Consider the following 26,674-nt stretch of genomic DNA (forward strand, 5'->3'; position numbering starts at 1 on the left):
GGTGTATGTGTAAATTGTCCCAAGTGGGTGTAGGATAGTGTTAATGTGCGGGGATCGCTGGTCGGTGTGGACTCGGAGGGCCGAAGGGCCTGTTTCCGCGCTGCATCTCTAAACTAAACTGATATCCTTCCTCACCACCAAGTGGGAAGCTCCCACAAATCTCCCAGTCGAGATCAATTAACTTGGGAGACCAAGGTGACAATGGGTATCCTGTTCCAATTCTACGCAGAAGCACCACAAAATACCTTTGCAATCAACATTAATCAGGTTTGAAGAAAATATTAAGTATGTAAACAACTTACGGTCGATCCTATCAGGTACCACACACGTATCATCATAGTACATTCGAGGATCCTTCTCATAAGGGAAACCTAGGAAAAGAATAACGCATAGTTTAATTGTCAAATCAGTTAAGAGAATGATTTTCATTGGGAATCTACAGTATCATCTAGGTTGAAGATAGACACAAAAAGCTGGAGTAACTCAGCGGGACAGGCAGCATCTCTGTGGAGAAGGAACGGGTGACGTTTCGGGTCAAGACCCTTCCTCTAGGTTGCATGTGAATTGGCCTTTATTAAACTGATATTGACATAGCAGGAACCTTACGGTTCCAAGTTTATTATGGGGATAGGGTGCAAAAGAAATATGCAAAAGATTATGCACCTTGCCCAGGATACTTGACAAATTTTCAGGGGGGAAATGCAGGAAAGTGCAAAGAAGTGGATTTTTGAAGTGTTAAATAAGAAGATTGTAAAGCTTAAAAAAATCTAGAGCTTCAGGCATAATAAAAGAAAGGCACATCAGACATGTGACCATATGGCCCGTCAGTCTGATGTCTTTATTTTGATGAACATTGAATACAAAAGGAAACAACATTGGTACTAGTTTTTGACCTTATGCAACGGGAAAAAAGTCACCGCTCGTTGGCATCCCAGCACTGTGTTATAATTTCTTCTGATTATATTTTATAATATAACCTTGGGTAAACCTTCAGTGTTGCTTAGCATTCTAAATCGGATAGCCTGAAGATAAATCCCGGTGACATGGGTCACATTATCGCAGCACATTTGTGTTAACCTACACCAAGTAACCAGGGGAATAACTCATGACCTTGCACCAATCCTGTTGTTACCACGTGGATAAACGTATTGAATTGTGACTTTAACTTCCAAGGGCGTGGGTTAAAAAGCCATTGCAGTTTGAACAAACAATAATTTAGATTTTTTTTAGTTTGGTTTAGTTTAGAGATACAGCACGGAAACAGGCCCTTCGGCCCATCGAGTCCGCACCGACCAATGATCCCCGCACACTAACACTACCCTACACACACTAGGGGCTATTTACATTTATACCAAGGCAATGAACCTACAGACCTGTACATCTTTGGAGTGTGGGAGGAAACTGAAGATCTTGGAGAAAACCCACACGATCACGGGGAGAACATACAAACTCCCGTAGTCAGGATGGAACCCGGGTCTCCGGCGCTGCAAGCGCTGTAAGGCGGCAACTCTACCGCTGCCCCACCGTGACACCCACACGTTAAATCTTACAGAATGTGTGCTCTGGCCCTGCAGGAGTTTCTTATATCTCCTCATGATGCCGGAGGAGTCCATTCGGCCCACTGAGTCAATGCTGGCCCCGAGATCCTTGCCTTCAATTCCATGCCCCACATGCTTCCATTAAATCTGGTCTTTGTCAGCTGCCTGTGAACCCCTCCCTCCCCAAGTCTCTCAGCACCGACCTACACCAGGGGTAATTTAGAGTTTAATGTTTGGGACGTGGGAGCATGGAGGGAAAGGGAGAACTGGCAAACGCCACTCATGTAGCACCAGTAGTCAGGGCTGAGGCTAGGCAGCAGTGTTATCACTTTGTGCTTTTGCCAGGGACCTGACCTCAATCCCAATCTTCAGTGCTATCTGGAATGTGGAATGTAGCATAGAACAATACTGCAGCACAGGAACAGGCCCTTCAGCCCACAATGTCTGTACTGACCACAATTCCAATTTAAACTGCACGTCACCATTCCCTGCCTGTCCATTCAGATGACTAAATGCCTCTTCAGTTTTCAAGCCCTCCCCATCACTGCATCACCTTCTCCTGGTGCTGCAGTCTCCTTGCACATGCCTTAAACATACTAGGCCTGAAGGGTCTCAACCTTCTCTCCAGAGATGCTGCCTGTCCCGCTGAGTTACTCCAGCATCTAATGTCTACCTTTAGTTGATAAAGTGCCCCTGTGCGTCTGAGTGGTAGGAGAGCTGATGGGCATGTGGAAAAGTACAGGAATTGAAATGCTCTGTCCGCCAGCATTGGCTCGATGGACCAAATGGCCTCCTTCTATCTCATAAGAGAATAAGAGTATCTGTGACTCTTAAAAAAACCACATCGGGTGAAGCGGGCCTGAGTATTGTGCCAATATTCCAAATATGTAATCATGGATGGGATTTATATATACTATATAATGTAAGCAAACACCTCATGTTTGGGTGAGGTACAGAGGCAACAGATGCTTTAGCCGCAGCAGATAACACTGCTTGGAGGAGACATACAAGAAGAAACAGGAACAGGCAGTTGCCTGAGCTCTCTGTAGATCCGCTAATACCTCAGGCTTCCAAAATAATCCATTTTTTTACATCTGCTCTTTTGAATCAGATAAGTAGATATTTCAACAAATTAAATTGAAGATAAACAGGGCGGCACGGTGGCGCAGCGGTAGATCTACTGCCTTGCAGCGCCAGAGGTCTGGTTTCGACCCCGACTACAGGTGCTGCCTGTACGGAGTTTGCACGTTCTCCCCGTGATCTGCGCGGGTTTCCTCCGAGACCTTCGGTTTCCTCCCACTCCCCAAAGACGTACAGGTTTGTAGGTTAATTGGCTTGGTATAAATGTAAAATTGTCCGTTGTGTGTGTAGGATAGTGTAAGTGTGCGGGGATCGCTGGTCGGTGCGGACTTGGTGGGCCGAAGGGCCTGTTTCCGTTCAGTATCTCTAAACTAATCCAAAACAATGTTCATCAAACACTAATGCAACCTCCCTAGACGTGTAGATCTATGTTTTAATTTCTTTGTAGGGAAACAGGATGGCTGGGAATTTGTTGCCAGTTCCACCTTCTCCATTGTAACTTCAGCCCAAAATCCATGGGATCAGCAATGCTTCTATGACGTATGGCCTTATATTTCACCCATTAAAATCAGACCACTTGAGGCAAATTCACTTCTAATGATTTAAGATGTTTGCAACATTGGGATTCTGCTGGGACTCCCTGCCCATCAGCACGCATTAGTACAAGAGACAAAAATGCAAAAGCAAGCAATAACAGATGCTAAAAAACAGTGATGCAGTCTGTAGGTCAGGCAGCATCTGCGGTGAGGAAATGTTTTCAGGTTGATGAATTTTGGTTGGACACGAGAAGGTTATCAACTTGAAAGGTTACCATTGTTACTCTCTGCATAAATGCTGCCTGACCTGCTGAGTATTTCCAGCGCTGCCTGCTTTTACTGCCTTTAGTTTCGTTTAGGTTTAGAGACAGCACGGAAACAGGCCCCTTTCAGCCCACCGGGTCCGCGCCGACCAGCGATCGATCCCCGCACATTAACACTATCCTATACCCCCTAGGGACAATTTTTATTTTTTTTACATTTACCAAGCCAATTAACCTACAAACCTATACGTCTTTGGAGTGTGGGAGGAAACCGAAGATGTCGGAGAAAACGCACGCAGGTCACGGGGAGAACGTACAAACTCCGTACAGACAGCACCCGCAGTCGGGATCGAACCCGGGTCTCCGGCACTGCATTCACTGCAAGACAGCAACTCTACCGCTGCGCCACTTTATAGTCTGATATTATATATATGATATCAGTCTGAAGAAAGGTGTCGACCCGAAACGCCACCCATTCCTTCTCTCCAGAGATGCTGCCTGTCCCGCTGAGTTACTCCAGCATTTTGTGTCTGTCTATGATCGAGGTCAGAGTCACTAACTTACCCTCCTGGTTGCCGGGAGCTGTGTAGTAGTTTCCTCCTGTCAGATATGAGGATTGGCAATTAGGCACTTCTGAACAGAAAGAAGAATGGGAAAATAGTTCAGATGCAGACCAGAACATTACAACGGCAATAACAATGGATTTAAATACAATGATTGGAACTCATTGAAAATGTCAGAAACATTTGGGTTAGGAGTAAGCAAGGTTAGATAATCAATCCCCAAATAATAAAAAGGAACCCGCAGATGCTGGTTTATACCAAAGATGAACACAAAATTCTGGAGGACAATAGACAATAGGTACAGGAGTAGGCCATTTGGCCCTTCGAGCCAGCACCGCCATTCAATGTGATCATGGCTGATCATCCCCAATCAGTACCCCGTTCCTGCCATCTCCCCATATCCCCTGACTCCACTATTTTTAAGAGCCCTATATAGCTCTCCCTTGAAAGCATCCAGAGAACCTGCCTCCACTGAGGCAGAGAATTCTACAGACTCACCACTCTCTGTGAGACAAAGTGGTTCCTCGTCTCCGTTCTAAATGGCTTACCTCTTATTCTTAAACTGTGGCCCCTGGTTCTGGACTCCCCCAACACCAGGAACATGTTTCCTGCCTCTAGCGTGTCCAAGCCCTTAACAATCTTATATGTTTCAATGAGATCCCCTCTGATCCTTCTGAACTCCAGAGTGTACAATCCCAGCTGCTCCATTCTCTCAGCATATGACAGTCCCACCATCCCGGGAATTAACCTTGTAAACTTACGCTGCACTCCCTCAATAGCAAGAATGTCCTTCCTCAAATTAGGGTACCAAAACTCAGTGGGTCAGGCAGCATCTCAGGAGAGAATAGATAGGTGATGTTTCGGATCGGGACCCTTCTTCAGTCTGATTGTGAGGGGGAGGGGGTGGTGACTATAACCAAGATAAGACCAGGACAAATCAGGGCCAGAAACACATGATCTTCAGTAGGGAGGTTCCCTGATAGGCTGATTGTTGGCTAGGAAGACCCCTTCCCATTCCCACACTGACTTTTCTGTCCTGGGCCTCCTCCATTGCCAGAGTGGGGCCACACACAAACTGGAGGAACAGCACCTTATATTTCACTTGGGCAGCTTACTACCCAACAGTATGAATGTTGAATTCTCTAATTTTAGGTCACTTCTATAAACTCTCCCCTCCCCTCCCCATTGTCTCCCTTCCTCCACTGAAAGTCCATTAGTTAGATCCACAGTTCGTAACGATGTATCCTCTTGGGATCAGCCTATCTGGGAACCTCCCTGCTTGAGGTCATCTCTTGCTGGCCCCGACTTGTCCTGGTCTTTTCTGCTGTACCTGCATGCTTACTTTCATTGACTGATGAACAAGGATCCTGTTGTACTTCCCCTTTTCCCAACTACACCATTTAGATAGTAATCTGCCTTCCTGTTTTTGCTACCAAAGTGGATAACCTCACATTCATCCACATTAAACTTCATCTGCCATGCATCTGCCCACTCGCCCAACCTGTCCAAGTCACCCTGCAATCCTCATAGCATCCTCCTCACAGTTCACACTGCCACCCAGCTTTGTGTCATCTGCAAATTTGCTGATGTTACTTTGAATCCCTTCATCCAAATCATTGATGTATATTGTAAAAAGCTGCGGTCCCAGCATCGAGCCTTGCGGTTCCCCACTAGTCACTGCCTGCCATTCTGAAAGGGACCCGTTAATCCCTACTCTGTTTCCTGTCTGCCAACCAATTTTCTATCCATGTCAGCACTCTACCCCCAATACCATGTGCCCTAATTTTGCCCACTAATCTCCTATGTGGGACCATATCAAATGCTTTCTGAAAGTCCAGGTACACTACATCCTCTGGCTCTCCCATGTCCATTTTCCTAATTACATCCTCAAATAATTCCAGAAGATTAGTCAATGATTTCCCCTTCGTAAATCCATGCTGACTTGGACCGATCCTGTTACTGCTATCCAAATGTGCAGCTATCTCATCTTTTATAATTGACTCCAGCATCTTCCCCACCACCGATGTCAGGCTAACTGCTCTATAATTCCTTGTTTGCTTTCTCCCGCCTTTCTTAAAAAGTGGGATAACATTAGCTACCCTCCAATCCACAGGAACTGATCCTGAGTCTATAGAACATTGGAATATTATCACCAATGCGTCCACGATTTCTAGAGCCACTTCCTTAAGTATCCTGGGATGCAGACCATCAGGCCCTGGGGATTTATCAGCCTTCAGTCCCATCAGTCTACCCAACACCATTTCCTGCCTAATGTGGATTTCCTTCAGTTCCTCCGTCACCCTAGATCCTCTGGCCACTGGTACATCAGGGAAATGGTTGGTGTCTTCCTTAGTGAAGACGGATCCAAAGTCACCCTTTTCAGTCTTCAAGGATCCAACTTTGGCCTTAACTATTTTTTCCCTCTTCACATACCTGAAGAAGCTTTTACTATCCTCCTTTATATTCTTGGCTAGCTTACCTTCGTAGCTTTTCTCCTTGTATTGCCTTTTTAGTTATCTCCTGTTGCTCTTTAAAAGTCACCCAATCCTCTTGCTTCCCGCTCATCTTTGCCACATTGTACTTCTTCATGCGTGGGTTTTCTCTGGGATCTCCGATTTCCTCCCACGCTCCAAAGATGCACATGTTTGTAGGTTAATTGGCTTGGTGTAAGTGTAAATTGACCCTAGTGTGTGTAGGATAGTGTTAATGTGCGGGGATCACTGGTCGATGCGGACCCGGTGGGCCGAAGGGCCTGTTTCCACGCTCTATCTCTAAACTAAACTAAAGGTGGGCACGGAGATGCTTACCAGCACTGGCCACTTCTTGATGGTCCGTGATGGTTAGTGACCATCAAGAAGCAGTGGCCATCACTGGCCCTGTGACTGTGGAAAGCGCTGTACATCTCCACATTGAGTCTATAACACAGAGTGGAGTCGGGTAGTTATCTCCAGTGCTGAGTCTATCCCAGTTTAATGTGAAGTTGGGGCAGTTGTATCACGTCACAGTAAACTACAAGTGACCAAACTTTGCTTTAGTTTAGAGATACAGCGCGGAAACAGGCCCTTCGGCCCACCAAGTCCACGCCGACCAACGATCCCCACACACTAACACAAGCCCACACACACTTATTTATACTTACACTTATACCAAGTGTACAAAGCCAAGCCAATTAACCCACAAATCGGTACATCTTTGTAGTTTCTCTCGGAGAAAACCCACGCAGGTTACGGGGAGAACGTACAAACTCCGTACAGACAGCACCCGTAGTCGGGATTGAACCCTGGTCTCCGGTGCTGCAAGCTGGCAACTCTACCGCTGCCCCACCGTGACTGCCCTTGGTTGTCTGCCAGTTTAATGGGATATCTCTCTGCCTGTCTGACAGATGGAGCAATGATTTTTAACTGGAGAATAGAGATATAAGATATAGAAACCATGACCTACATTTAAAAAAAATCTGTTCTGTTAAAGCCTTAGTCACTGCTAAACGTTGCTGCCCTATAGATTTAAATCTCAACCATCTGCTTGGCTTTAAGGCAGATCCCAACTCTCTGCCTCCTATTAGGTTGTAGTATTAATAGGCCTAAACCGATTAGGAGATTTTACAGGTACGTCAGAGCATCAAATTAATAATACCCTTGAAGAATGAGTTTGGCAAATCGCATTCAAAAAGCATGATCCGTTAAACAACCAAACCAAACATGGATGCATTTTCTCTTGAAATAAAAACAAAAGGATCCACCAAGTTAGTGCGGGACAAAGTATTTCATTTAGAAATCAATACAGGGGAGTTAATATAAATAGTAGATGCGAAGATAGACACAAAATGCTGGAGTAACTCAGCGGACCAGGCAGCATCTCTGGGTTGAAGGAATGGGTGACGTTTCGGGTCAAGACCCTTCTTCAGACTGAGAGTCAGGAGAGAGGGAGACTGCATGTTGATGGTTTGAAGGAACAAACTTGGGCCTACTTCCTGCCCTTGGGTTATTTGCACCTTTATTAGACAATAGATAATAGGTGCAGGAGTAGGCCATTCGACCCTTCAAGCCAGCACCGCCATTCAATGTGATCATGGCTGATCATCCCCAATCAGTACCCCGTTCATGCCTTCTCCCCATATCCCCTGACTCCGCTATTTTTAAGAGCCCTATCTAGCTCTCTCTTGAAAGCATCCAGATAACCTGCCTCCACCGCCCTCTGAGGCAGAGAATTCCACAGACTCACCACTCTCTGTGAGAAAAAGTGTTTCCTCGTCTCCGTTCTAAATGGCTTACTCCTTATTCTTAAACTGTAGCCCCTGGTCCTAGACTCCCCCAACATCGGGAACATGTTTCCTGCCTCTAGTGTGGCCAAACCCTTAACAATCGTATATGTTTCAATGAGATGCCCTCTCATCCTTCTAAACTCCAGAGTGTACAAGCCCAGCTGCTCCATTCTCTCAGAGTCTGAAGAAGAGTCTCGCCCTGAAACGTCGCCCATTCCTTCCCTCCAGAGTTGCTGCCTCACCCGCTGTTGCTCCAGCATTATGTGTCTAACTACAGTTCCTTTCCATGCAACATGCGATGGTTGGCCAGCCAGGTGTGGGTGGATCATACAGCATAGAGCCAGAGATCAGCGTGGTTCAGACCCGCTCAAGCAGAGAACCAACCTGAGTCGTAGCAGTAGTCTCTGGGCTCCTGCTTAATGCCAAGAGGAGACTGGAAATCCTGCCTGCTGGGTCCGCTGACGTGATCGTAACACGAGTCGTGGTACTCCTGCTTGAGGGGCTGCGGAGAGGGCGCTGGCATGGGCTCGGACATCTGCCGCTGGTAAACCTGCCGACTGTCACCGGGCACTCCTGACTGGCGCCGGTATGGGTGGCACGGCTCGGACATCTGCCGCTGAAACCTTGGGGAAGACGAGAAGCAAAGTTCCACACATTTGGTCACCTCACACAACAAAACACACTATCACCAGAAGGCAGACAGACACAAAGTGCTGGAGTAACTCAGCGGGACAAGCAGCATCACTGGAGGAAGGAATGGGTCTGAAGAAAGAAGGATCTCAGTCCAAAACATCACCTGTTCCTTCTCTCCATAGATGCTTCCATGTCCCGCTGAGTTACTCCAGCAGTTTGTGTCTATCTTCGATTTAAACCAGCATCTGCGGTTCCTTCTTAGACATTATCACCTGACATACAACATTGAATGAGAGAATTAGACGTGGTTCAAAATAAAACCACATCCCCTTTGCACCCACAAGTACTTAACTTGCCTTGAAATTTACTTTGGTACACAATGTGCAGGTTTTGTGAACACTGTGTGTATCAGTGAAAAATTGCTTACGTCAAATATACATTCAAACTTTTATATACATTCACGACTATTTCTACAACTAAACCACTTGCCCTTTTAAAAATAACTACACAATGTCATCTTTAATCTGCAGGCGCACCTGTAAGATATGAGGGACCACAAGATTAAAATGTGTTTTTTTTGACAAACACCTCATATTTGGTGAAAGGTGGCAGATGGAAATGTGAACACCTGGTCCATCTGAACAGAATAGAAAGAATAAACGATGAGGGGAGAGAGATTTTGACGCTAAAGGAATGTTGCTTTGACTGCATCATTACTTCCCCTTCAGAAAGCTGATCAGCACTTTTCCAAAATAGAACTCTTGAGAATCATTTAGCACCTTGAAAGGCGATCCCGTGCAAATCAGCTCTCTGCAATCCACCCAGGTCCCCGCACCACTTTCCACGAAAGATGATCCTTCACAGCTGACTGCGGCCGGCTTAGTCCCATTTCCACTTTGTATCAACCTGCCTGCCAAAGTGAAATCCATAGCGCTGCTGGTATGCCTGCATCGGAACAAGCACTTCCAGATGGTCCGCAGCCAGCATCCCGCACATACCACCCGACAGAGGTGGAAAACCAAGAGCTGTGGGAAGCACAAGTTGCCAGAGAAGCAGGTGCCATCTCGGGAGCTGCCACTGCCCAAAATACCAGCTTTCTGCTCTCCTCCGAGATTTCGACAGCGTTACAAATCTTTTATTTATTCTGCCGCGGCTCCCAAAATAACTCCGGTGAAACTCTCGGGGGACAAGGCGACAAAGAGATAAAGGTTTTGACCATAAGGATAAAATCCCTTCTTTCCACCACAGGGGCAGATTATACTATTCATTTTTATCATGTGAAAGCTCAAACGTTGAGAATTTAACAGGTGGTTGCAAGAGTAGTTCCCTCACAACAGGTCTTTAAAACTGGGAGGCATTGCCCCAAAATGAGTGCCCAAACACTCGAGCTCGAGATACGCAAACCTTTCTTCTCTCACGAGAACTGTGACCACATGAAACTCTCTCCTGCACAGAGCAGGACGATCGCATCATTGACTAAATTCAACTTGAGTTTTTGGGACTTCAGGTTATGAAGGGGAAAAAATAGATAGAGGTGAGGCGAAAGGTCAGATCAGCCAAGATACTAAATGGTGGAACAGACTTGAGAAGCTACTAGCCTATTCCTGCTCCTTTCCCTTATTTAACGATTAAATGAACAGCTTCTTGGGACAGGACTGTGCATTTGCTCTCACTTTCTGATAAACAAAAGAAAATGCAACAAAATGCCCCAAAATCACGACGAGCAGGTTTTCCTGCCCAAATGTTCCCTTTCAATAATCCTTTATCTATGGAGATTCTCTGCCAATTCTCCCTCACCCACGCAACTAAGCTAATGAGCACTGGGATAGTAGCTGGGCTCAGCTCACAGCAAGAGTTTGCTGGCCATGGACAACGCTGGCTGATGTCCTCCCTCGTTCAGGTGATCTAACACCAATTGACCAACGCCTTAAGCAGAGACCTGCTGAACTCAGCACCGACCAGCGGAACACACATCCTCAAGGAACAAAATCGGTACAAACATTCTAAAAACATAGAGAGATTTGCAGGAGCAATCTGGATATGAGTCACATCTGGAGCAAGTGGACACTCTTCATTCACGGAGTGCCTCTGTAGGCACTATAGGGCAGCAGTGTGGTTTAGCACTTACTCACCTATTCTCTGGAGCATACTGCGTCTCAGGCAAGGTCTGGGACACTTGAAGTGGGGGATGCGGTGGTCGAGGTACTGCAAAGGTCCGTTGCTGCTGCTGCTGCTGCTGTGGTGGTGGAACCGCTGCTGGAGGTGCAGCCTGCACCGGGGATGAAATGGGGCCATGGGCTGATGGCGGAACTGCAACGGGCGCGAGTCGAGGGAGAGGGGAACTCTGATGGACTGGAGACACCGGGGCGGCTGGTGGAGTTAATGGCTTGAACCCGGCAAGGGGCTTCCTCTCGTAGGCACTGCCAACAGAAACAAACGCAACAGATGAAGATATTTTGCTGGCAACTCAATCACTCATCCAACACATCCATGACTTGCACTCCCAGCTCAGTCAGTTTAGTTTATTGTCACGTGTACCGAGGTACATAGAAACATAGAAAATAGGTGCAGGAGTAGGCCATTCGGCCCTTCGAGCCTGCACCGCCATTCAATATGATCATCCAACTCAGTATCCTGTACCTGCCTTCTCTCCATACCCCCTGATCCCTTTAGCCACAAGGGCCACATCTAACTCCCTCTTAAATATAGCCAATGAACTGGCCTCAACTACCTTCTGCGGGAGAGAATTCCAGAGATTCACCACTCTCTGTGTGAAAAAAGTTTTCCTCATCTCGGTCCTAAAAGATTTCCCCCTTATCCTTAAACTGTGAAAAGCTTTTGTTGCGTGCTACCCAGTCAGCGGAAAGCTTTTGTTGCGTGCTACCCAGTCAGCGGAAAGTCAATACATGATTACAATCCAGCCATTTACAGTGTATAGATACATGATAAGGGAATAACGTTTAGTGCAAGGTAAAGCCAGCAAATTCCAATCAAGGATAGTCCGAGGGTCACCAAGGAGGTAGATAGTAGTTCAGGACTGCGTTAACAAAGATGAATAATTGAGTACAAATCTGCTACATATAGAGGTGTTAATTATGTTAAACTATGTGTCTCTGTGATGATCCCACTGTCTGCGTAAGAAAGAACTGCAGATGCTGGTTTAAATCGAAGATGGACACAAAATTCTGGAGTAACTCAGCGGGACAGGCAGCATCTCTGGAGAGAAGGAATGGGTGACGTTTCGGGTCGAGACCCTTCCTCAGACTCACTTATTTTCTCCTGAATTATGTTTCTATAAACTCCCTTCTCATCATTCTAAATTCCAGTGAATCCAAGCCCTGTTGGCCCATTCTCTCAACACAGTATGGGGGTTAGGTGAGTAACTTAGGTGATGCACTCCTTTCCCCTTTCCATTTGGCTTCTGCATGCTCACAAAGAGGAGCTTTGAGGTGCCCAATGCTGCCTCCATTGTGATCAGTCACAAGCTACAGATTGCGCGAGGGTGTACAATATTTTTCCAAAGATAGACACCAAATGTTGGCGTAACTCAGCGGGGCAGGCAGCATCTCTGGAGAGAAGGTATGGGTGATGTTTCGGGTCAAGGCCCATCATACACAATATTTTTCCAGGAAGTTCTTTGTCCGTAATGTATTCAGCGTGCTATCAAGACAGAAATGTTTCTTCCCACTGAGAATAGGGCAATTTATTACATCTACACCCTGAAGCTACAGCTAGAAACCAGCAACCAATGCAAAGCAACAATTACATTGAGGCTCAAATAAATCCTATGAAGTCACTACCTAAAGCAGTCGCACATCAAATTGCACTGTTTTTAATAATAACTGTGACCTTAAATTGTATTTCCAGGGAACATACGTGAGCCCGATTCAAAAGGTCAGCTCAAAAAGACATAATGAAAGGCCTGGATAGAGTGGATGTGGAGAGGATGTTTCCACTAGTGGGTGAGTCCAGGACTAGAGGTTGTAGCCTCAGAATTAAAGGACGTTCTTTTAGGAAGGAGATGAGGAGGAATGTCTTTAGTCAGAGGGTGGTGTATCTGTGGAATCTTTTGCCACAGAAGGCTGTGGAGGCCATCAGTGGATATATTTAAGGCAGAGATAGATAGATTTTTGATTAGTACGGGTAAACAAAATTACTGGAGAAACTCAACTCTTCGGCCCGAAACGTTGCCTATTTCCTTCGCTCCATAGATGCTGCCGCCGCACCCGCTGAGTTTCTCCAGCAATTTTGTCTACCTTCGATTTTCTAGCATCTGCAGTTCCTTCTTGAACAACTGATTAGTACGGGTGTCAGAGGTTATGGGGAGAAGGCAGGAGAATGGGGTTAGGAGGGAGTGATAGATCAGCCATGATTGAATGGCGGAGTAGACTTGATGGGCCGAATGGCCTAATGCTACTCCTATACCTTATGGAATCAGTAAAGTGGGGCGGGCTCGATTGTAAAATGTATACCAATCAATCAGCACCTTTTTTTAAAATGTGTATTGAGTTTATATTCAACTATATCTGCAAACAGGTGAGAGAGTATATCCTGTTTATAGTGACTGCTATTGTGTGCAATGTATGTGATTATTGGACCAATATAAAAGCTACGGAAAATAATAAAATATAATTGACTGTGTGATGATGGAAGGTGATGATGAAGATACTCCTGTAACGGAACACTTAAACACCAGACACGCAACCTCAGCAGATTTGAAAGCTGATCATTATGAGAAGCACATTTTGCTTGATCAGCTGCTGAAAATATGTGCCTGCAATGGGAAAAAACACAGGAATAGAATATAGACGGTGGGAGGTTTAGGAAGGAACTGCAGATGCTGGTTCACACCGAAGATAGACCCCACAGGAGTAACTCAGGCAGCATCTCTGGAGAGAAGGAATGGGTGACGCTTCAGGTTGAGACCCTTCTTCAGACGGGTGGGAGGATTGGCATTAAGAAAGGCCGGGGGAGGGTGTGACCTGAAGTGACCAGAGAAGCGAAAAGGAGGATTGTTTAATAACATCGATGTTCTGAGCTTCCAGTTGGAACGTAAAGGGCCTGTCCCACTTGCCGATTTTTTCGGCGACTGCCGGCGTCATTGACTGACGTATAAGGATCATTTCAAAATCTAGCAGCAACAAAAAAAATGTTGCGACACTTGAGAAGACACCGCGCGGCAATACGTGGTCACGCCGCGACCTTTTCGGCGACCCTGATACGTCAGTCAATGATGCCGACAGTCGCTGAAAAAATCGGCAAGTGGGAACGTTAATAGACAATAGGTGCAGGAGTAGGTCATTTGGCGCTTCGAGCCAGATGGGATCATGGCTGATCATCCCCAATCAGTACCCCGTTCCTGCCTTCTCCCCATATCCCTGACTCTGCTATTTTTAAGAGCCCTATCTAGCTCTCTCTTGATAGCATCCAGAGAACCTGCCTCCACCGCCCTCTGGGGCACAGAATTCCACAGACTCACAACTCTCTGTGAGAAAAAGTGTTTCCTCGTCTCCATTCTAAATGGCTTACTCCTTATTTTTAAACTGTGGCCCCTGGTTCTGGACTCCCCCAACATCGGGAACATGTTTCCTGCCTCTAGCGTGTCCAAGCCCGTAACAATCTTAACCTTAATAAATTAACTATCTGTGTACAAATGCGATGGTCAGGGCTGAGTAAATCTTCGCGGCCAGTGAGCTAGTCGTGAAGCTCGGGCTCTGTCGGCCTGCAGGCGGAGAGAGGGCCGTCCACAACTGAGAATAAGTCAGTGCGTACCTGTAACTGTAGAGGCAGTTCTCTCCATAGCCGGAGCTGAGACTCTGTTCGTGGCGGCACGACACGTCCGTATTAGGGCTTTCACTCTCACGCTTGATCTTGGCCGGGGAAGGTCCATGAAATACCACTGAAATTAAAAACGAGGATTTGTAACCCTACCCGTAGCGAACGACAGATGCAAAACCAAGATAGACAATGACAAGTAAGTCCCAACTAGCACTTGATTGGGCTTTAAGGGGCAACCATAATTGTCCAGTTGAAAGCACACAGGAGGTGGTAGGCTGAAAACAGATCTGTTCCCTTTTAAATAGGTGTTAGCTTATTTGTAGGTCATTTAGCAGAACTGAGGGAAGCAAAATAGGTGACGGATTAATGATCGTTAATGGATGTCCACAACTCTTGCAGACACATCATCTGAACAAAGGATGACAAATCAAGTGCAATGTTTCAATATGAGTTCCGTACGTACGCATCCTTCAAATCAGTAAAAATACATATCCTTGGTGATCATTAGCTGTTAGATTTCACTTTGATATCAACTCATTACAAACCCTTCAAGGGACAAAGTGCCTGTGTGCAGCAGGTACGCATTCTCACACTCTGGTGCAACAGAGTTATTGAACTGGGCAGATCTAACGAGTATGTTCCAAAGCTCGAGGTTTGCCGTGAGGAAACATTCTCAGAGAGACAGTGAATGGTTTACAGATGGAGGCCAGACATTGACCCACACATCTTGTGAGAAAGTTAGTGACCTTTCCGAGATTGAATTTCACTCCTCAAGGAGAGATTCCAGTCCATGAAAGAATGTCGATCTTTCTCGACAACAAAGCTATCAAACTCCAGGATTGTCATTTGGTTATAGTTTACTTCTTAAAAATTATTAAATATCAATGCACATTTAGTAAAGCCCAAGATTAAAATGTAACAATTCAAGCATTTGTGGACCAGGCACGTTATCCCAAAGTGAAAACACAAAATGCTAGAAATTTTCGGCCAATAACTCATTAACTCGGGCCTTTCTCTCTCCACTGTTTCTGCTTGACCCGAGTGCTTCCAGCATCGATGGTTCCATTTCAAACTACGAGAATTTGCAGCATTTTGCTTTTTTCTTTCTAATGGAAGAAAGATCCACCCTGATGAAAGTCAAGGTTCAGAGTGAGATCATACAGTTAGCATTGTCGAGTGCGTGGCTTGTCAAAACCACGCAACTTTCAACACCTGTAAATAACAGTAACAAGATCTGTCCAGTTCTACAACCTATGTTTCACACAGCATCTTTAATATTTAGCCCACATATAAGCAATAACCATAATATATTTTGATAGCAATTCCTCCATGTAATTTTGCGACTATTAAAAATGAGATAACGGCTATTCCTCCACATTTTGTTTTTGCAGTTTTGCTCTCTCCCAAAAGAACGTTTCATTTATCGCTCCTTCCTGTGGGCAATTGTACCCTTTTGCAAAATCACCTCTCAGCATTGAACACACGTCACTTGTTATCCCCATGGCTTTAGACTGAGGTTAAATGCACAGGGATGCAAATGGCACACAGCTGCAAAATGATGGCAGCTGCATCTCACTAGAATAGGCAGGCAATGGCTATGTATTTTAAGTACATTTCAAAACAAATGCAAAAATGGAGAGAGAAAAACTTGTACTTATATAGTATAGTCCAAAGCTTCGGCGCACCTCAATGCATTTTATTGCTGAAAGCAGACATCTGAAGTGTAGTCCTGGTGTTAAAAAGTAGAAAAACTAGCAGCCAGTTAGCACACAGAAAGCCCCCTCAGAGATGATAAACGGGGGATAACTTTGTGCTCTTTCTGGAAAGTATCAGAGGGTCTTTATACTCACCCAAGAGAACAGAAAGACATCTCTGACAACATACTGGAGCATCGCACTACAATCCCCATGCTCAGGACTTTTAAATGGGACTTGCAACACTTAAACTACTGAGGCAAGAATGCTATCGACTGAGCAGTCGTAGCCTGGAAAAGTTTTGGATGTTCACCATGATGCCAAATACAAATTCTATGCTTTTAAGAAGTGGATTTTGTAAGTGATTAAATGTACCCACTGTAGGGTGACAAGGAACAACAAACTGGGACCATCTCAAGTGAATAGATGCAAGGACAATTCAATTATGATTAGAAGATTTACACCTTACATAGACAAAAAAGGCTGGAGTAACTCAGCGGGTCAGACAGCATCTCTGGAGAAAAGGAATGGGTGACGTTTCGGGTTGAGCCAACTTCTTCAGACCTTATGTTCACCTTGCAGCAGGTGGGTGAATGAAGGTGTGAATTTGTGAAAGACTAAGATTATCCTTGTAAACTCTGTGGCGTAAGAAGAAATGAGACACCTCTACAGCCAAAACTTTACAGAGGTAACTCCCCCAAGCCCCAGAGCATGCTAGCTAGCAATAGGTGACTTCTGGTGCAGAATCACTGAGATTCAATCAGACTCAATCCTTAATCCCAGCCAAAGATCACCTGAGCCTTTCAAACCGGACGGACCCAGTGAACGAACGAACAGCATGAAAGGTGACAGCTCAGAGTTAATTGCTGCCATCCACCTTTTCTAAGCTGACGACACAACAATTCACTCGAGATGACTTGCCCACAGATGAATAAACCGATAAGCTTCACAAACACAGCTGGTGGCTGATCCAAGGAATTCAACTGTGCAAAACAAAACAAAAATGCTTACAATAACCAGAGGGAAAATGGATGACCATAAGGAAATTGATAATCCTCCTCGCAGTTATGAACAATTCCAAATGCTAAAAAGCGTTTAATTTTTAAGTTGCGCAAAATTGCAACATGCCTTTTTAACAAACTGAAAAATCTTGCAGCATCTGGTGGAAATCAAACCATCTGTTCCTTACAATTGTCCAATTTTTAAGGCTTTTTACAGTTTAGTTTAATGCCACATGTACCGACCGAGGTGAAAAGCTTTTGTTGCGTGCTTTCCAGTCAGCAGAAAGACAATACATGATTACAATCGAGCCATTTACAGGGTATTGATACACGATAAGACAATAACTTTTAGTGCAAGGTAAAGCCAGCTACGTCCGAGGGTCACCAAAGAGGTAGATAGAAGTTCAGCACTGGTCTCTGGTTGTGGTAGGATGATTCAATTGCCTGATAGCAGCTGGGAAGAAACTGTCCCTGAATCTGGAGGTGTGCGTTTTCACACTTCTATACTTTTTGTCTGATGGGAGAGTGGAGAAGAGGGAGTGGCCAGGGTGCGACTCGTCCTTGATTATGCTGCTGGCCTTGCCGAGGCAGCGTGAGGTATAAACACATTAGTTTCTGGTGGTAAGCTGGTGTCGTTAACCAGGTGAAAGAGCTTAGACAATGAGCTAATTATCTCTGCAACCTGCAAGGACCAAGATCCAAGCCGATAATGTTTTGCTGACATAGTCCTCGCGGAGAGTCCAAGTTAAGCCCTCGGCCGTTATTCTGCAGTTGCAGTAGGTGGTTTGACATTTGTGGAACAATCGAGTTGTCAGGCAACAGCAATTTTCATCAACAACGCCAAAGTCAAACGATCGCTCACGTTTGCGCTCTATTGCGTAAAGACATCACACTGTAGAAAATTAAAGATTACAGGATTGTGTTACACAAACCAGGGCTTCACAAAATGTGTTCTTAATTAGCGCTGGCAATGATACAGCAAAGTATTGGCACAGCTTGCTGACCGACAAGAACTCATCAAATTCCCTATTCTCAAACCACAATCTCCAAGTGATTTGTTGACCATCATGTACCATTAAAATAACAGCGAGTTAGTTCTTTGGAAAATAATGATAGAATATTTTATTTGATAACATTAAGGAGCATTATAAGGCTAATTAGCCATCTTTGTGCCAGAGGATTAGATGTCAGCATCAGTGGCTTATAAAACACTAAATGGGTATGATCATAAAAAGAGAGTAAGAAGGAACTGCAGACGTTGCAGTTAAGCCAAAGACACAAAAAGCTGGAGTAACTCAGCAGGTCAGACAGCATCTGGAGAAAAGGAATAGGTGACATTTCGGGTCGAGACCCTTCTTCAGAGTGGGATTGAGTTTCAAGATTCAAGATTCAAGATAATTTATTGTCATGTGTCCCTGATATGACAATGAAATTCTTGCTTTGCTTCAGCACAACAGAACATAGTAGGCATGACTACAGAACAGATCAGTGTGTCCATATACCATTATATAAATATATACACACATGAATAAATGAACTGATAAAAAGTGCAAATAAACAGATAATGGGTTATTAATGTTCAGAGTTTTGTCCGAGCCAATTTTAATAGCGTGATGCTGTGGGGAAGGAGCTATTCCTGAACCAGGATGTTGCAGTCTTCAGGCTCCTGTACCTTCTACCTGAAGGTAGCGGGGAGATGAATGTGTGGCCAGGATGGTGTGGGTCCTTGATGATACTGCCAGCCTTTTTGAGGCAGCGACTGCGATAGATCCCCTCGATAGTCGGGAGGTCAAAGCTGATGATGGACCGGGCAGTGTTTACTACTTTTTGTAGTCTTTTCCTCTCCAGGGCGCTCAAGTTGCCGAACCAAGCCACGATGCAACCGGTCAGCATGCTCTCTACTGTGCACCTGTAGAGGTTAGAGAGAGTCCTCCTTGACATACCACCTCTCCATAATCTTCTCAGGAGAGTCTCCGTAATCTTCTCAGTTTGAGAGAGGATATCGATAGCTGAGGACCTAACATACAAAGGTACAGTCACCAACAGTAGTGGGTGTGCAGAGAGATGGGAAGAGGCAACTTTGAGGATGGTGGTATCCAGAAGACATCACAGAGATGTAGAGTGGAGAGACCATGATGGGACTTGAACCAGAGATGAACATGTTAAAGTATAGAAACAGTTGGACGCTGGGACCATCATAAAACATCATGAGCAGGGCATCGAGGTGAGCTGCAGCCTCACAGCTCCAGCAACCTGGGGTCATTCCTGATCTTGGGCACTCTTCATGTGGAGTTTGCATGTTCTCCTTGTGATACTATAGGTTTTTTCCAGGTGATGCTGTCTGATCCACTGAGTTACTCCAGCTTTTTGTGTCCATCTTCGGTTTAAACCAGCATCTGCAGTTCCTTCCTACACATCTCGTCTAGCTGACTTTAATGTTCATTACTCCGGTACTTATTGATTGCTAAGATTAACTATTTGAGTTCAAGTGTGATCAATTAAAAATGGACTTAATCCATTCCCCAAAATCCCACTTTCACACATTGATTAAGCAGTGAGATTTGTAAAGACTTGATCTTATGCAAGCTTACTTTCCCCAGATTTGTATCCCAACCAGCTCTGGAATAGTAGAGCATACATTTTTATATTCTATTAATTAAAACAAGAGCTGGAGTAAATGGCTCTTCAGGTGCAAACTGCAAATAAGTGCCTAAATGACAATTGCTGAAGAGAAAACCGTTCCCACTTAAAAAAGTTGAACGCATCATGGAGTGAGATGCTACTAACGACACAAGCTACACAACGTGAAAAACTTGCTTTGTTGTTACTAGGTTTAACATTCGAGCTTAATTACATGATTTATGCAGATCCTATTACTATTACCTCAGATTTTCTTTTATTCGTACAGGGTTATGATTAGTGGACAATTGCTTTGACAGAGACAAGGGGAAGATGGTGGCGCAGCGGGAGAGTTGCTGCCTTACAGCGCCAGAGACCCGGGTTTGATACCCACTACGGCTGCTGTCTGTACAGAGTTTGTACGTTCTCCCCATGACCATATTTTCTCTCAGATCTTCGCTTTCCTCCCACACTCCAAAGACGTACAGGTTCGTAGTTTAATTGGCGTTGGTTTGTAACTTGGTATAAGTGTAAATTGCCCCTACTGCATGCAGGCTTGTGTAAGTGTGCGGGGATCGTTGGTCGGTGCGGACTCGGTGGGCCGAAGGGCCTGTTTCCGCGCTGTATCTCTAAACTAAACTGAACAATTAGAACATATTTTCATAATGTTTAAAAGGAAATTTATAAGTTCCCCAATCAGGGCTGTGCCTCATATGATCAATGAAGAATCTTTGAACCAGACATAGAGATGGCCATCACACAAGACTCAACATCATCCTGGCCACACGCTCATCTCCCCGCTACCTTCAGGTAGAAGGTACAGGAGCCTGAAGACTGCAACGTCCAGGTTCAGGAATAGCTACTTCCCCACAGCCATCAGGCTATTAAACTCAACTCAAATAAAACTGAACATTATCTGTGTATTTGCACTTTATCTGTTTTATTTATTCATGTGTGTATATATTTATATAATGGTATATGGACACACTGATCTGTTCTGTATTCATGCCTACTATATTCTGTTGTGCTGAAGCAAAGCAAGAATTTCATTGTCCTATCTGGGACACATGACAATAAACTCTCTTGAATCTTGAATGCACAGAACATGTGTCTGAATGCTGCAATGAGGTGGAACTCCTGCCCTTCCTCTCAAATGCTGGCAGAGTACAAGATCAATAACCATTACCTCTGTTGCTGATCTCCACAGGGAGGAGAGGTGGGCACAAAAATCATAATTATCATTATACTTTATTAGCCAAGTATGTTTTGCAACATACGAGGAATTCAACCAATTGAGGATTGTGTGAATGAAGTTGGTCTCTTGACAACCACTTCTTGGAGCATGTTAGGACCTCAAAGCTGGAGTAACTCAGCGGGACAGGCAGAGTCTCTGGAGTGAAGGAATGGGTGACGTTTCGGGTTGAGGCCCTTCTTCAGACCTCAAAACTACAGCTGGAGTTGAGATGAGTTGAACACAAAATTGTCCCTTCACTCAAGAAAAAATGGTGTCAGCCACTGTCCACAGCCACACACACACACTTCCTTGTCACTGATTATGTAGAATTCACAACCACTGAGTCAAAAACAAGAACATAAATTGCACATTCAAAATGGACTGACTCTCACATGTACTTCTCAGTGGTAAAACCTATCACACTGGGAATAGGGAGGGGGAGCAGAATGACAGGTAAGATTTTGTGAACAACACAAAAATATATTGTGGACCAGCCCCTGTAGCAATATGTCATCTCCTGCATTATATTGCAGTTGGCATTACCATAAAATCCCAACACTGAATAAAGTATGTGTGGGAAGTACAGATGCACCGAAGGCAGACACAAAAAGCTGGAGTAGCTCAGTGGGTCCGGCAGCATCTCTGGAGAGAAGAAATGGGTGACGTTTCGGGTCGAGACCTTTCTTCAGACTGAGAGTCAAGGGGAAAGGGAAAGACAGCAATGTAGAGCGATACAGAACAAATGAATGAAAGACATGCAATAATGAAACGATGATCAACCCCAACAATGGAGCTCACTATGGTCCATTGTTGGCTGTGGGGTAGGTGATCACGAGTTACAGACAGTGAAACTCAACAGGACGAGAGTGAATACAGTAGATCCAGCTACATTGAATTTGATGGAGTTTAATAAATAATCAGTGAAGCAACATATGTTACAGGTACATCTCATAGTTCCAGAGGCAAATGGGAGGACTTCAACAGAAAGGCCAGCCTGATTTACCACATCACCATTACAATGGAGAAGAGTTTCGCCCAACACCTCCGCTCGGTCCGCATTAACCAACCTGATCTCCCTGTGGCTCAGCACTTCAACTCCCCCTTCCATTCCGAATCCGACCTCTCTGTCCTGGGCCTCCTCCATTGCCAGAGTGAGCACCACCGGAGACTGGAGGAGCTGCACCTCATATTCCGCTTGGGCAGTCTGCACCCTGGTGGCATGAACATTGACTTCTCCAATTTCTGGTAGCATTTGCTGTCTCCTCCCCTTCTCAGCTCTCCCTCAGCCCTCCGGTTCCTCCTCTTCCTTTCTTCTTCCCCCCCCCCCCCCCCCCACCTTGCATCAGTCTGAAGAAGGGTTTCGGACCGAAACTTTGCCTATTTCCTTCGCTCCATAGATGCTGCCGCACCCGCTGAGTTTCTCCAGCAATTTTGTCTACCTTCGATTCTCCAGCATTTGCAGTTCCTTCTTGAACAGAATTTTGGAAAGCTGACTTCAAACACCACATGAAGCCATTCAGTTCAGTACAATCTGGTTAGTTACTAGAACAATTCGTCCTTGAAAAACAGTGCAGCCAAAATCGTATTCTGTGGCCTTACAATACTTTCAAGAAAACCTATCAAATGCTTAAATGTTTCTTTTTTTTAAAATCCTCAATAGTTTAAATAATGACAATTAAATAATTTGTTAATGATTTTCACCCTCAGCCACTCGGCTATAAATTGCAGGTTGGTGATCACCTAACCCGATCAGAGAACTACCTGTTTATAATGCAGATATTTATAGGTTTCCCTTCCTGTCACAATTAGCAATCAAGCATAGAAACATAGAAAATATGTGCAGGAGTAGGCCATTCGTCCCTTCGAGCCTGCACCACCATTCAATATGATCGTGGCTGATCATCCAACTCAGTATCCCATACCTGGCTTCTCCCCATACCCCCTGATCCCTTTAGCCACAAGGGCCACATCTAACTCCCTCTTAAATATAGCCAATGAACTGGCCTCAACTACCTTCTGTGGCTGAGAATTCCACAGATTCACCACTTGCTGTGTAAAAAATGATTTTCTCATCTCGGTCCTAAAAGACTTTCCCCGTATCCTTAAGCTGTGACCCCTTGTTCTGGACTTCCCCAACATCGGGAATAATCTTCCTGCATCTAGCCTGTCCAACCCCTTAAGAATTTTGTAAGTTTCTATAAGATCCCCTCTCAATCTTCTAAATTCTAGCGAGTACAAGCAGAGTCTATCCAGTCTTTCTTCATATGAAAGTCCTGACATCCCAGGAATCAGTCTGGTGAACCTTCTCTGTACTCCCTCTATAGCAAGAATGTCTTTCCTCAGATTAGGAGACCAAAACTGTACGCAATACTGTGGTCTCACCAAGACCCTGTACAACTGCAGTAGAACCTCCCTGCTCCTATACTCAAATCCCTTTGCTATGAAGCTTGGCTTTGTTTAAGTCATTGTACATAATTAAAGTGGCAAGTCACTGGCTGGACAAGAATCAGGCTTCCCATCACACTGCCTCTGGTTTAAGTTCATGCTCATCTGAGTTCCAATAAAAACTTCTTGGACTGATACTTGAGAGTGAGGAAGAAGTGAAACAAAAAGTTTTACTATTTAAAAAAGAGACTTACTATATAGAAAATTTGACAATTAAAAAAAATATATATATCAAGGAATCATTGCCACTTCAATTAAGACTGCTACTCAGGTTAAATACACTTCAACACCAGAATAACTCTTACACTGTTAAGATATGCTACTGAGTAAGACACAAAATGCTGGAGTAACTCAGCGGGACAGGCAGCATCTCTGGAGAGAAGGAATGGGTAACATACCGGATCGAGACCCTTCTTCTACCAGCTTTAAGAAGGGTCTCGACCAGAAACGTCACCCATTCCTTCTCTCCAGAGATGCTGCCTGTCCTGCTGAGTTACTCCGGCATTTTGTGCCTGTCTTTGGTGTAACCCTGCATGTGCAGTTCCTTCTTACACATTACACTGAGTAACATTGTTTAGGGTGGTATTAGCAAGCTTTTAGAGAGGAAAAGCAATCAAGCAAGCTACTTTAGCAGTGAAGTGAAAGATGATAATATAGCACTTGTCAAAGCCATTAAAGCCACTCTACGTAGGCACGATATCTAGATTTCACACAAGACAATTTCTGAAACTGCCTTCTGAAAAAGCGCACTGTAAAATAAACTAATTAAATGGACCAACACTTTATTCTCAGCAGGACAGGCAGCATCTCTGGATAGAAGGGGTGGGTGAGAACCTTGAAGAAGGGTCTCGATCCGAAACGTCACCCATTCCTTCTATCCAGAGATGCTGCCTATAAAGCTGAGTTACTCCAGCTTTTTGTGTCTATCTTTGGTTTAAACCATAATCTGCAGTTCCTTCCTAAACACTTCCTTCTCCTCATCCCGTCCTGACTTCAGCTGCTGAATGCAGTATTTTGAATGGCACAATCTGAAAAATGTATCCATCAAGTATCATCTCCTCCTCCCTCAACTCTCCTACCATCGCCCTTGCGAGCAGCTATTCCCAACCTACTTATTCCTCTGCAGCCCACCTACAAAGATGACTTTGCATTTGGTTGAAAGGAGCTGCTCAAGCCAGAGGGGAAGTACAGCGTGGAATAGAAATCCCTAAAGAGTTCAATCTACAGAATGGTGTGTGGGCCCCAATAACAGTGTGGAAAACACACTCAAGTAAGTCAGCTTGCTCGGTCTCTGAGTGGTAGGTAGCAATATTTAATGAAGGTTCCCACACAAGGAATATTTATTTTTGGTAATTCCTCCATCAATGGCTTATTCATAAAAACTTGTGCCCTGTACTGATAGCTTCATATTTAAAACATTGGGTTAAAATGCAGCAAAGAGAAACCCAATTAGTTAAATATTGCATTTAAAATTGTTACCAAATAGGACTAATCAACGGCAAGTGAAGAAATGCCATTGTATAGATGGAGAAAAACTCATCTTGTTCAGCTTGTAAACAGTACAGTTATGGGCCGGTCCCACTTGCTGTGTTATTTGACGTCCTGTTTTATCGGGATTTTTTCTGCGAATGTCAGTCGTAGCAGGTCGCCGAAAAACCGGCGACTGGACTATTGGGCCTGTCCCACTTAGGCGATTTTTTCGGCGACTGCCGGCGAACACGACATTGAAATTCACCGAAGTCAGCACCAGCGACAACCAACGTCACCAGTCGACAGCCAACGACATCCTGGCGACTGCCTACATTAACCTGTCGACAGCCTACGACAGCACCTACGTCAAGCTACGACAGCACCTACGTCAAGCTACGCTCATTTGGCGTCAAAACAAAGGTCGCCACTGTCGCCCCAAAATATTTTCAACATTTTCGGCAACCAGAAAGACGCTACGGCTCTTTGGGCGACTGAGGAGACAACTCACGACCATACAAGCGACACCCAGTCTCCTCTAGTCGACTAAAATGAACAGGCCCATAAGTAACAAAGCTCAATATTATTGCCCCGCAACAAATACCAATTTCTGGCTGATTATTATAAAACACTTCTCTGGCTGTGGCAATTGTGAAAGGTGCAGATCTTTCATTGAATGTACGACTCTGTGTTCTGAAACGGCACCACAATAAAGGAAATAAAGGGAAAAAAACATTGGAATCTCTCCATCAGCAGAGACAGTCACAATGACTAATGCCATCGAAAGCTGGTAGCAGATGTACTGTTCTTGATCATTATATAACATACACCCACAACGCGTATGTTTTGTCAAGGTTACAATGTCGTGTAAGAGGTCTGGTTAAGGTCTTTAAGGTGGGAATAATACAGAGGGGGGGGGGGGGGCGGGGGTCACATTGGCATTTGTGGTTGCTTCATATCAATGGTCTGACCTGGCGTTAAATCCTAAATAGTCACAGGAACCATAAATCAGGATGGATATAAACCTAGAGCTGCTCGCTCAGTGCCAAGTCCCTCCCCATTCAAGATCAATCCAGTCACAAGCCCTTTCTTGGAGTATCATTCCTCATGTGGCCGGAGTTGCCAAGAATAAATGGAATAAAAAGAACATATCCCATCTTTATTTTCCATTCAAATCTATTTATATAATCTTTGTCAATGGAATCTCAACAGAGTATCCCATCTAAATCCATAACCACCTTAGACAGTCTTGATAAACGAGGAGAGAACACACAATGAAACAGTCTAGATTATTATGTTAGTATGTGGACTTGGGGTGAAAAAACTGCTACATTTAGAAACTGCATCAACTAAAGCAAACTAGAGCCTTCTGATGTTTAAAATATCTATCTTTGATAAATACAGCGAGAATTATTCCAGGAATGTGAATTTGTATTATCAGATTTTCATCAGTCAGAGTATTGAGTATAGAAGTTGGGAGGTCATGTTGCAGTTGTATAAGATGTTGGTGAGACCGCATTTAGAATATTGTGTTCAGTTCTGGGCACCATGTTATAGGAAAG

The 26,674-nt window shown here is 44.6% G+C and overlaps 1 protein-coding gene across 1 annotated transcript in view; it reads right to left on the bottom strand.

Annotated features, from left to right (window-relative positions):
* etv5 (ETS variant transcription factor 5) overlaps positions 1-26,674 on the bottom strand; it is a 41,628-nt gene that overhangs the window by 12,228 nt on the left and 2,726 nt on the right. The window contains exons 6-10 of the mRNA XM_033023567.1: positions 14,647-14,773; positions 11,007-11,294; positions 8,626-8,864; positions 3,982-4,050; positions 303-371 (exon numbers count right to left, since the gene is read on the bottom strand). Of these exons, the coding sequence (XP_032879458.1) occupies positions 303-371; positions 3,982-4,050; positions 8,626-8,864; positions 11,007-11,294; positions 14,647-14,773 (792 nt within the window). The remainder of the gene's footprint in view (positions 1-302; positions 372-3,981; positions 4,051-8,625; positions 8,865-11,006; positions 11,295-14,646; positions 14,774-26,674) is intronic.

The sequence above is a fragment of the Amblyraja radiata genome, chromosome 7 (assembly GCF_010909765.2).
Source record: "Amblyraja radiata isolate CabotCenter1 chromosome 7, sAmbRad1.1.pri, whole genome shotgun sequence".
Lineage (NCBI taxonomy): Eukaryota > Metazoa > Chordata > Chondrichthyes > Rajiformes > Rajidae > Amblyraja > Amblyraja radiata.